The sequence below is a fragment of the Sinohyriopsis cumingii genome, chromosome 7 (assembly GCF_028554795.1).
Source record: "Sinohyriopsis cumingii isolate HCF-2022 chromosome 7, ASM2855479v2, whole genome shotgun sequence".
NCBI classification, from domain to species: domain Eukaryota; kingdom Metazoa; phylum Mollusca; class Bivalvia; order Unionida; family Unionidae; genus Sinohyriopsis; species Sinohyriopsis cumingii.
Window position 1 is genome coordinate 47,845,033 of NC_142967.1, and position 12,693 is coordinate 47,857,725.

At 35.0% G+C, this 12,693-nt stretch overlaps 1 protein-coding gene across 1 annotated transcript in view; it reads left to right on the forward strand.

Annotated features, from left to right (window-relative positions):
* The window catches only part of LOC149795158 (NACHT domain- and WD repeat-containing protein 1-like), a 73,048-nt gene that overhangs the window by 38,138 nt on the left and 22,217 nt on the right, over positions 1-12,693 (forward strand). Inside the window, 3 exon segments of the mRNA XM_089963763.1 lie at positions 3,902-4,232; positions 10,406-10,558; positions 11,957-12,106. Coding sequence (XP_089819889.1) covers positions 3,902-4,232; positions 10,406-10,558; positions 11,957-12,106 — 634 coding nt within the window.

A 12,693-nucleotide genomic window follows, 5' to 3' on the forward strand; every position in this document is an offset into this window, starting at 1 on the left:
ATATATATATATATATATATATATATATATATATACAGTAACTGGCAACGAAGAGTGCGAAGCTAGTATCTAACTAGCCTGACTCTTTAATGAGTCTTTTTCGAAGGCAAATACAAAACATAGACAAGACAAATTAGTAAAACAGAAAAACGTTTATGTTTGCAAAACTTTACATGGCTGTTTTTACAGGAAGAAACCCTTAAAGGAGACCAGAAACCAATGGAAATATAGAATAATAATAAAAGTACTATAGCAGAAAACCTTATTCTGAAGTATCATCTGCGACCGTAATGCCAATATTTAAATATTGGCCTATCTTCTAGGAGCTGAATTTCCATAACCTCGAATGCAAAATTTCCGCGCCTATTCGGTTACTTTCGGGATGTGACGTCATAGTAGCGACTCCAGCAGCCTAAGTGGGAGTTGCCAGAGTAAAAGACAATACCGTTTTGCGTTGCTTACGGGTGTAATAGAACATTAAGAAAAGCCTGTGGACATGTTTTTTTCTTTTCCGAAAGATATAGGCATCATGAAAGAATGGGTACATTATTACAAACGAGTCGATTTCAAAGCAACACCATACAGCACTATGTGCTCGTTACATTTCTCAAAGGAATGTTATGAGAGGGATCATGAAAAAATAGCAGCTCAAAGATACGCAAATGCTAGGCCTAGACTAAAAGTTGGCGCTGTTCCAGACATACCTTTGGGCATTTTAAATCCTGGGAAAAGAGTTAAACGTGTGAGTTACGAAAATAGGCAGAAGGACGAGTAAGTGACCACAAAATGCAACAATCAATCCACATATCTTTTATCTAAAACAGCAGTGCTAAAAACAAATCTGATAGCCCGACACCCTGGGCCCCTTCTGGTTTTTTAGTTTCGGCCCATCCTGTATTCAAAAGTGAGGTGCCAGTCAGGCTTGTCGAAACAAAAATTGTTTGCCTGAGGAAACTTTGATCGCGCTGGTGAAATGAGTAAATGTATTTTCAAGATGTTGACATACATGCCTTAACATGGCACAATCTAAATCAAATCACCACTGTCCTAGGTGAAATTTAGATTTGATTTTAATCAAATGGAAGCTTTGCTGAAAATAAGATTCTAAACCTGTCGTGTTTCGAGAAAACACAATTTTCAGTAATCTTATAAAAATTAATTTTTTTAAAAAAATGCATTGTATACATGTAGTATGCATAAACGGTAATCTGTATTAATTGGAACTGATATAAAACTATTCCTTGGGCAGTTTAAAAAGCAGCGATTAAAAAAAAAGGCCAAAGTTTCACAGTAACTGTCTGACAATAGAACGGGGGGAGGGGACTACTGACCCCCCACCCCTTGCCCCAATGTGCGACCGCCCAATTGACGTGCCTTTTCTCGCTGTGATACGCCTTATTATTCCTCCATGACAAGCCCCTTTTACATATTCTGGTCAGTTCTGGCTAAATTGCAAAATAGCTAAAGTTTTGATTTAAGTACGCAAACAATAAAGCCGGTGTGACTAATGAACAGAATCCTTATCCTTGCATTGATCTTGTTAAAAGGACTGCCCTTCGGACATACTTCAAAGAAACCATGTTCGACAGTGTGTGTATGTATGTGTAAGCACCAGCAATTGATTACCAAATAAACAATGCCTATTTTGTTGTTACTTACAATGCCATGGACTTCATTTTAACAGTTCAAATCTGCAGTCACAAGTTACCGTACATGTGGCAACTGTTTTTCTCAAGCTTTATGCCCCACCTTATTTCCTTAGGTTTAAGTCTTAATGCATGTAACACTGTTTGCTGATTAAAATATTTATTCAGCATAGTTCTTTAGGGCCACATATACTGCATGGTATATTTTGTTTTATTCCTTGTAATTTAATCATGGTAATTAAACTTTTCATATACGGTAGAGGAATGTCAGGTGTTAACTGGCGGAGTTTCTTTGGCGGAAATGGAGATGCGATTTTGTTTGCAGAGAAAATTTCAACGTGATCATTCATTTAAGCTAATTGGTGACAATTTTATTCTTTTAATTATTTTTTTTTACTATAGTACTGTTGTAGTTGTTTAAAAAATCTGAAATTTACTTGAATAATGTTTAATCTTCACGTTCTGTTTACTGATGAAGAAAAAAAGAAGAAAAAAAAACTGTTGTATGATATTAATTATTTCGTCCAGTGCCGGGTTTAGACGTGTGTGCGTGTGATTTGAATTTTTAACGTAGCTTTAACAATTTTTCAGTCATATCGCTACGATGTCAGCAGTGTGGCAGTTTAGACTGTGGATATTTAAAAATGTTTTGGGTTGGGTTTTTTCTTCTGACAAATGAAAATTGACAGACATAATGTAATAATCGGGACTTCGCTGCGAAAAATTTAGAGATATTACGAGATCGGGATGTAGATGAGGAAATACCCCCAAAATCGGGAGGTTTTTCTCCCGGCTTGAGAGTTGACAGGTATGAACTGTCCGGGCTTGTGGAATTTCATTCAGGACTTTAGTTTATTTAAGCCACCAGCCCGGGGCCTGTGCCTAACAAATTTCTTTTAGCACTTACCAGTACAGTACATAAACTATTATATCAGAAGATTCAACTTTTGAATGTGCAACCCAAATGTGGTCTCCTGTCTGCCTCGCTCGCCAATGTTTATGTTTGTATTCGAGGACCGGCTAGTATAGCGTCACGGTACCACGTGATCTGTCGTCTCATTAAAACTCGGAAAAACTCGGAAATTTACGGAATCGTGATATCTTCCACGCAATATAATCACTACCCGCTTACGATATTTAATTTATAAACATTGCAGTCGAATTAAAATCTGTAGAGAATTACATATGTAAAAGGAAAATTTTGATTTCTAGTCTCCTTTAAATTTTATTATGTTTCAACTAGTTTATTTCAATGTGTTGCCGATACTGTAAACTATTTGTATTGACCTAGAAATCAATAACGACATCTGTTATATTATGTAAATTTATGTAAGCGAAAATTATATACCGATTATTTCATTCATATGGAAGTCATTAAAGGCTATTAAGCAAAGTTAGAGAACTATTTAAAAGAAAATTTGTCGGCTGCAAAAGATAATTTTATTTGTGCATGGCTGTCTTTTTCTAGTCTTCTTTGTTTAAACCGCTTGGTTTCAATGCTCTACGGCGGTGTATCCAGTAAGATTCATTTTCTTTTATGGTTTGGGAACAGTAGATGGGGTTGTGTGCATTTGCAGTAAGTGTTATATCACTGAAAATGTGGTCAGGGGAGAAGTGTTCTGCGACCGGGCTTCTTTACAGCTTCTTTGCCGTCCAATCTATAAAGGTTGATTACACACACACACACACACACACACACACACACACACACATATATATATATATATATATATATATATATATATATATATATATATATATATATATATATATATATATATATATATATATTTATATATATATATAATTGATTTGTCATAAGTAAATTTAATAAAAACTACACACTCATCCACACAAAAATATAACAAGTATAGTATACTAATCATCAGATACAAATAAGATACGCATTAATTACAATACTGTATGAGATTTATATCTGGCTATTTGCTTAAAATTTTACTCCATTGACAATTTTCTTACTCAACAAATTCTTTGTTACATTGATAAAATAGATTTCAATTCGTTTCTGATCTTAAATATTTCCTCATTACGATGATAACATGGAAGTTTAAATATTCGTATGCTTTATTTACTAGCAGATCTCTTGCATTAAATAAATCGGAAGTTTTATAATTAATTTCGTTATTGATTTAATTAGTGTTTGCTTTGGTCCAGTAATACGTTTTAAAACTGTGGACTCCAAATGTGCTCCATGTTTAACTGAGCTTGTTAATTATTATGAAAATGATAACCAGACCCGAATGAGTGACGCAACAAAGTTCCACGAAGTCCCCACTCTTCCGGACAAGGATGTCAGCAGAATCATCGACAGATTGCTGTCGGTGAACAAAAGAACATTGACAAAAGAACAGAAAAGTGTCCTCCAGAAGGCGTTCCATAAATGCCCTTTAGCCATCTTCCTGAAACTTTCTTTTGACGAAGCGCTTCGTTGGAAGTCTTTCATAAAGAAAGAAGAACTCGTTTTGCAGTCATCTATCAGAGAGAGCATAAATGCATTGTTCCAGCGTTTGGAGGTATCGCATGGCAAGCTGTTTGTCTCTAGATCGCTTGGATACCTTACAACAGGTAAGGAAATATGTATATTTTAATATGTTTTCCTGAATTCATTCATGCGCTAGTCTGGGTGATGATCACGCAGGTATTATCAGTGCCAACTACATCTGAAGAAGAGGCAAGACTCAGTCATTATTATTTTGAGCTTGGATAGTTTATAGCCTTGAATCTGAACACTAAGCTATATATATATATATATATATATATATATATATATATATATATATATATATATCACGCACACACAAAGAGAGTATCTTTTAGATCATGTATGTCACTATCTGAGTCTATGGGAATTTAACATTAGTTGTGCGGCAGTATGACTCTCTCACTTTAAATAGAGAATGACAGAAACATCTATTTAATGACAAACACGCGTTCTAGATATGTGAAAAACCATGGAAATTTCAAGGTCTGATTTTATGCTACAGTGTATTTTTAAAACTGGGGAAGTGCAGTAGAGATACCGATTTCTTCTGCATATACCGATCGGAAGGCTGACTAAATTCCAGAAATGTAGCTGCATAGTTGTTTCAACTTCTGTAAGGAGAACATAAATGAAATCAGTCTCATTTATCTATAGCTATTTTGATATTGTTACCGAAAGAAAGTGAGTACTAAAAATTAATAATAATCACAAAGCAAAAGTTTTATTTCAAAATGAGGACTTTGATATGCCTCATTCCAATTATTAATTTACTCGTAATTAATGTCGAGTGAGTACTGTATCTCCCCTACTTATAATATGCATAAGTTCTAACTGGGAAAAATGAATGAAGAAAACAATAGTGTATAATACAATATGAACTTTAGCAGTAGACTTATTTACGCAGTTGACATGTTTGATTAGTGCTGTGGACTTCACTGCTTCATGACGGTTTCGTCTTGCCACCGACTAAAACTGATTGCCGAGCATAGAAAAAGAGATAGTCGTAATGTTCATGAAAACACTATTGTACTTTTTCATAGTTTTTCGGGAATTGCTGTCCAAAATAGAATAATGACCACATACAAATGAATCCGAGCTTTGTAATTGCACATTATTGAATATGGTTGGAATACTATTTCTTTGGATAATATCTGGATTATCGTCTTCAATCGGCCACAGATAACCATTGTTTTCATAGCAGATGACATTCGTCCGTTTTGATAAAATACGTGCAAAATCTTTGGGTTTTCAGTTGGGGAATTAATTTGTTTTACATAAACCATACGATTCCATGAGTTTATGCGTGGTCTGTGTGTGAGAAGATTTTGAAGTTCATTCTAAGATCACATATGTAATGATTGACATTAATTTCATACTTTATCTTATTTGTAAACTGGACAGTACGGTAAATAGAGGTAAAGGAAGATAGCGCGCTCTTCTTCTTGGTCATACTGAATGATAGTTTGAAACCCGTAACAAGTGTTTATACGTGTCACCCAAACCTAGGGGATATAACTCTGAACAGCTTTCCATAGCATCAGAATATTGCCGCTTGTGACTGAATTCTCCGTTAATGGAGATATCTACGGAGCCCGTGAAGGGACACACTTCACATTTTTTGTAATCCGTGTCTCGGTTTACTAATCCGAGATCTCGGTTTACTAATCCGAGATCTCGATTTATTAATCCGAGATCTCGGTTTACTAATCCGAGATCTCGATTTAGTAATCCGAGATCTCGATTTACTAATCCAAGATTTCGGTTTACTAATCCGAGATTTCGATTTACTAATCCGAGATCTCGGTTTACTAATCCGAGATCTCGGTTTACTAATCTGAAATTTCGATTTACTAATCCGAGATCTCGGTTTACTAACCTGAGATCTCGATTTATTAATCCATATTAACAAAGACAAGTAAACTTTAGATCTTTTAACCCGAACAAAAGTTCCCTATGATCGAACCCGAATCCAAAATCTACATACTATTAACAAGCCCTATACGGACCTAACTACTTACTCTAAATTGGGGCTTCAAGAGACTATAAAAAAAGATGGACCTGCAGACGGACAAGTTGACAAACACTCAACTGCCTTGACAAAACAAATATACCTGATTTTTCGCACAAGCAGGTATTATGAAAGCATTATCTCAAACGTAATAATCATGAACACTTAAATGCTTTAGAAGTATACTGTGGGGCTTTACTACAGGATCACCGACAGTGAGAATGCTTGGCTTACTTGATACAGCAAAGAATACTTTCTTATCTATCCTCGTCACTTCACGGATTAGTAAATCGAGATCTCGGATTAGTAAATCGAGATCTCCGATTAGTAAATCGAGATCTCGGATTAATATTTATTATCTCGGATTATTAAATCGAGATCTCGGATTAGTAAACCGAGATCTCGGATTACAAAAGATGTGAAGTGTGTCCCTTCACGGACTCCGTAGGTATCTCCATTAACGGAGAATTCAGTCACAAGCGGCAATATTCTGATCCTATGGAAAGCTGTTCAGAGTTATATCCCCTAGGTTTGGGTGACAGGTATAAACACTTGTTACGGGTTTCAAACTATCATTCAGTATGACCAAGAAGAAGCGCGCGCAATCTTCCTTAGTAAACCGAGATCTCGGATTACTAAATCGAGATCTCGGATTAGTAAATAGAGATCTCGGATTAGTAAACCGAGATCTCGGATTACAAAAAAATGTGAAGAGTGTCCCTTCACGGGCTCCGTAGATACCACATTCTTATGGAAAACGCAAAGAAATCTGTGATGATTCAATGAACATTTACTTGCATATGTACTCAATAAACAATAAGGACAATGACTGAAACTTATAAAGAATATGTGCATGTGACAGTCGGAAAGAAAATGAAAAGAAAAACCGTGTTAATATGACAAATCTTATCGAAAATTAGACTGTCAGTGAAGATGAAAAAAATGTCTCGAATTTGTTATCAGTGCAACAACAAACAAATATACCTGGAAAAAGTATGTCTATACACTTTAGTAAACGATTGGGTTATCACATGCATTTTCACTAAATGATGATATAGAGTGTTTTACATTTTAACTGTCAACAAAAGAATCACAAAAGTTGTCACTGAATTTTCGTCGTGTCTCAGATGTGACATCATGGCAGCATGTCTGGCTGGGAATGAAAGGCGACTTTACCTAAATTGCACACTTTGGGCTTCTCATAGTATTTCACCACTTACTTGACATTAGTGGAAAGATGATTCTCCGTATGAATACAGGCGTTGTACTAACAACGATATTCTCTATACACTACAATTAATGTAGCAAAGTGGCTGTCTAGTTGTTGATGTCCATAATTATTTTATTTCAGTGCATGATATAGACTGACAACATAGATGAATACATTAGTTTGGTTTGGTGAGTTAAATATGTAAATATAGATGAATACGGCAGTTTGTATATACTGATAACATATAGACATAAGAAGGGTAATTGATAACCTTGCCGAAATCAAAGGAAGCAATGGTTGTAGGTCTACTCTCCTGGAGTTAATACTTTCCTATACACACATATGTCTGCATTAGGAATATCAGCCAACATTGGTGAACAGTTAAATTAAGTGACACACACAAACACGATTACATTGATACATAATCTAGAAACTGTCTTGGGTCTCTTGCTGCTCCAAATACGTCTTGATGAAACAAGAACATCAAATCTCCTCTTGAAATTCGTTGTTCCACACGACGGTTGTAATCCCGTTGTCATTCAGATAACTGCGATAATCGACTTGACATACATAACATTGTTCTTTTGTCAGTAGCGTGATTCTCTTGGAAATGTGTTTGTTAAGGGATTCTCATTTTCTAACCATGGCACGAGGACCTTTCCTTTTTAGTTTCCTTCATCGTTTCTAACTTATCCATAATTTTATGACTATGCCTGCTGCGAAGTTTGTTCTTGCTCGTATATGTCCATGGATACATTTTCCACCAGTGAACTTATAGTTGTGAAGGAGAACTTCCTTGAGAACCCTGATTTCAGTGGCATTGTCTAATTTTACATACATAACTGTGTTAACTCTATTGCTTATTGTTTGAGAAATTTAAATTCACTTGTCACTTCCTTGGCCTGGCGTGAAAAAAAATCACAACCAACAATAACATCCAGCATATTCATCATCGGAAATACCGTAGGTACTAAATTAGCATGCGGCTTCAAGCAGAAGTAGGTAAGATCTAAGTTAATTATTGTGGGACAAAGTTAGCTTGAATTAGTAAAATAAATATACTGACTTATTTTTGACACAATGTCCCTAAAAACAAAGGAAAAGTTGAATAGGGTGTGTGTGTGTGTGTGTGTGTGTGTGTGATTTGGATTTTTAAGGTAGCTTTAACAATTTTTCGGTGATAATGCTACGATGTCTGCAGTGTACAGTTTATAGTGCTGCCTAGCACTGGGGTATCGTGCTGCAGACATGTAGCATTATGTCCCACCCAGTCACATCTTCCTGACAACAGGCCGACCAGCCCTAGCTCTAACCTCTAAATACATCCGAGACGGACGCTCAAACCACTAGGCCAAGGATGTGGTGAAAAGTTGAAAAGTAATTTCATGATGACTTTTGCAATCTATTTTCTTTAGCTTACAAAGTAGTTTAAGCTAATGGCAGGAAGCAACCGTAAAGGAACATTGGAATCCACATTTCAACCCCGCAGAAACCTTCACTGTTAAATGTATGCATTGTATTATGCCTTGCTTTCACCATTAATTTGTCCGCTGGCAGAACGTAGACATTTCACCCTATATTTTTCCCTGTCAGAACTTGGGCACTGCACATGAAGTGGAGAGGATGCCCAGATACTCACTCCTCATTATTTATGAGTAAATGAATAATTTAAACGGTCTGTATGGAAGTGTTCATTTGAAAAGAAAATATGGTCTTTTGTGTTTATATTTCATTTGTTAGCTCTCTCGGTTACCATAACAGTATGAATAGTATGACTGTAGCGTAATGAGACTGAGTGCATTCTTTCTTTTGACAAATTAGATATAATGTTGCGGTTGCGTTTCTGGAATAATGCCAGTCTTCCGATTGCTATATGTTCGTTCAACAAGGTACACTACAAACATAAAATCGTGCCTGATAATTTCTTTTTATGGTTTTCCCACTTCAAACAAGTGTTTTTCATGAAGTGTATCTGTCAGTCTCTTTAGCATGTTCCAGTCCCAGAGATGGCCATACCGTATCGAAAGTAATGTTAACGTTCCATGTACAACCATAACGACATCCATAAGGTTAAATTCTATCACAGATTTTAATGTTTGTATATGCTGCTGACAATGATAAATGGCACATTATATTATACTATTATCAATGTTATATATACACGAAAGTATTTGCTACGAGGAAAGATTGTGTCGAATTAATAACGTTAGCATCGAAAATGAATTTCATTTTACTACTACTTGTCGGCTATATGGAGAAATACGAATAAAATACTTACCCACCTTTGTATATAAAAATCCAACTTTAGAAAAAGTTAGGTCCTTTATATACAATGATGCTAGAAAATGACTGATTTAGAAATGTTTAGTATAAAAGCCATAAAAGATTAGAGAAACCGTTTTATCAACGACCCCTTTTACATAAGACTTTAAATCAATGTCACAAATCTTGCTCCACACAAGTTTTAGGGCTATCCTTAAATCAGTTTGTTTGATTACTGTACAGTATCTCACCTATATACGAAAAAAGCAATAATTATTACTTTCCTTCCTTTCATTTACTTCTTATAAATACGATGTTCTTTTTTACGCACTATACAATTTTTTGTTCTTCATGATATATGGATATGTACCGTAGGCCAGTGGACCATATTACAATAAACACTAATATTATTATCTGAAATTGTCAATACTGTAATTTGAAAGAAATTTTCGTCTATTTAGGTTACAAAATCCTTTCTTTGCGACACCTTTATATATATTAATAATAAAAATGAAACATTTAGACCAATATATATATTCATTTTATTAATATAAACAATAACGAAAATAGAGAGAATAAGATTTACCTCATTTGGCTTCGACACAGATTTTTATTTAGATATGTGCTCTCTAATTTATTATCTACGAAACTGTTTCTGAACTTTCTTCTATCAGAAAACACTTCCCTGCAGTTGATAGCCGCTGCTTAATGGCCTCCATCGCCGTAGTTAGCCACCTCCTAATGTCACATTAGACAAATTTGTTTATTTTGTTTAGCTCGCATGGGTATCACAGAATCAGAACTAGAAGACGTATTATCATGTGATGATGATGTTCTCAGTGACGTATACATGTACTGGAAACCACCTGTACGTCGTCTTCCTCCTCTCTTGCTAGTTCGCCTCAAGACTGATCTTGAACAATATTTGGGTATTCCTTTTTTCTTTGTACCTTCACATTGATTACAAGCACTCCACAATATCATTTTATTTTTAATTTGAACGTGTCCAAAAAATGTTTTCGATGCACATATGTTTGATTTATGTTTATTTATTATTAATGAACGTTTCTGCTTTTGAATTAGAGCGTCAAACAATACATCAGAATATATATTTGACATAAGTCTTATTAAAACATATTGAGATGTAAGAAGATGTGAGCAAACTGTCAACTTGTGTATGGAAGTTCACGGAAGACAATATGATTTAGAGCTGTATTTGCGCACCTATGCATTTGTTTTTAATAGAAATGCTATATATTAGAAATATGAAAGTGAAAGTAAATGACGTCACAACCGTGAAAGTTATATTACATCGCACCCTTTAAAGAAAAAATGTATTCCTACCAGAGTCATGTAATAAAGCCTACTCGCTGAATTCCATACTAACTGGCGTTTTGTTCTTATTTTTCTCTCTTCTTTCTCTTAGTTTCATTAGATAATATTATTCATTTTGTTGCCTGATCAAAGCAGTTCTCTGTATTCTTATCTCAGACAATATCTGGAGTAAATGGACAACCTTATTCATAGAAATATTTTTTAGTGGAAGGAATGTTTTATAAGGTCATGGATTATGACTTAACTGAAGTGTAGGTGAATAAAATTGTTCTAAAAGCACTGTCGTTTCTAACGTTGACAATTGACGTCGATCACTGGAATATTTTGAACATATTTCAGTGTCAAGTGTTAACTGTATGTAACATACCACTGTATAAATCATGATTCATCTGCTATGGACATTATATTAAAGAATCAATACTTTGTCTAAGACATACTAATGTAAATAAAATTGAAAGTCACGATTGACAAGGACATTGGCTGTATCAACGATGTTGTAAAGTTTAGTATCTTATGTGCAGTAATTCCCTTTGTGTTTTTAGTTTTTAAGAACAAGCATTACAATGTTAATGGGTGTCTCAATTTCCTAAATCAATAAATTTTCTAAAATCTCCTTGAGTACTCTTACCTTATCGTGTAGATGATGGTCTCTTATGTTTCTAACATAAAACATTCTAGTCATGATTGCAACTTTCGTAAACAAATATTCAGTTTCAGTCTTCATTAACGTTTCTTTGTGCTGCATATCCCATATATTTGTCTCGTTTTCTGTTAGTATTGACAGTTGCCTGTGCATGACTCTGCTCATCCATCAAGACAGGTATGTTGGAGTTTTGAGTTACTTATCCCTGCAACGATTTTGAGAGATCCCTTTTCACTCTTAAAATGATCAAAATAGCCACGTGATGAACCTCAGAACGTTCAATATAGTGAAAATCCCATTATATCTATTTTTCAATAATTTACATGTAAAAATATCTTTGAACGACCAGTTGACCGCGGAGCTGATGGAGCGCGGGTCCTCTTCTGGTATCACAGACAATTCATCGAAGCCGCACAGCAAAGATACACCTCTGATCAAAAGACCAACAGTGAGCTGCATGCTGCCCTGGCAGACTTCTTTGCTGGGTCATGGGCAAATGGTAAGCGTATATAACCCTCCTTGCACAGATGTTTCTCCTTGAGATAATGTTATGAAAACCAAAACTAACGAATGTATGAGTACATGCCTAAAGGGTAAATCTGGCTTCCAAACCTATTATCAATATATTCATTCTCATTCATTTTAAGCGTGAAGGGTTTACCAATCTCTGAGTGTCATTCAACATTGTTAAATTGTCTCGTTGCTTTTACAGCAAGTGATATTTAGCTTCTAATTCTTGTCGGCATTTTGTCTTGAACAATTATTTTTGAATGGCAGTAGCTCATTCTTTACATCATGTTTGCAATTTGACACGCATACCGGTTTGATATTCTCTCTACCTCTCTCTCTCTCTCTCTCTCTCTACTGCATGGTGATGTTTAATTGACTTGACAGTGATAACACGGCAATAAATGGAAGTGCTGGTCATATGTTGTAAATACAACACCTTCTAAGAGATTATAATAAACATCCTTTATTGGAAAATAATTAAAGGTTGATTTCTTTTCTAGCCTGCATCGTCAATAAAATCAAATAATTCTGGACGTCAAATATAGTATTAGTTTCTAAATCAGCTTCCATAATTGT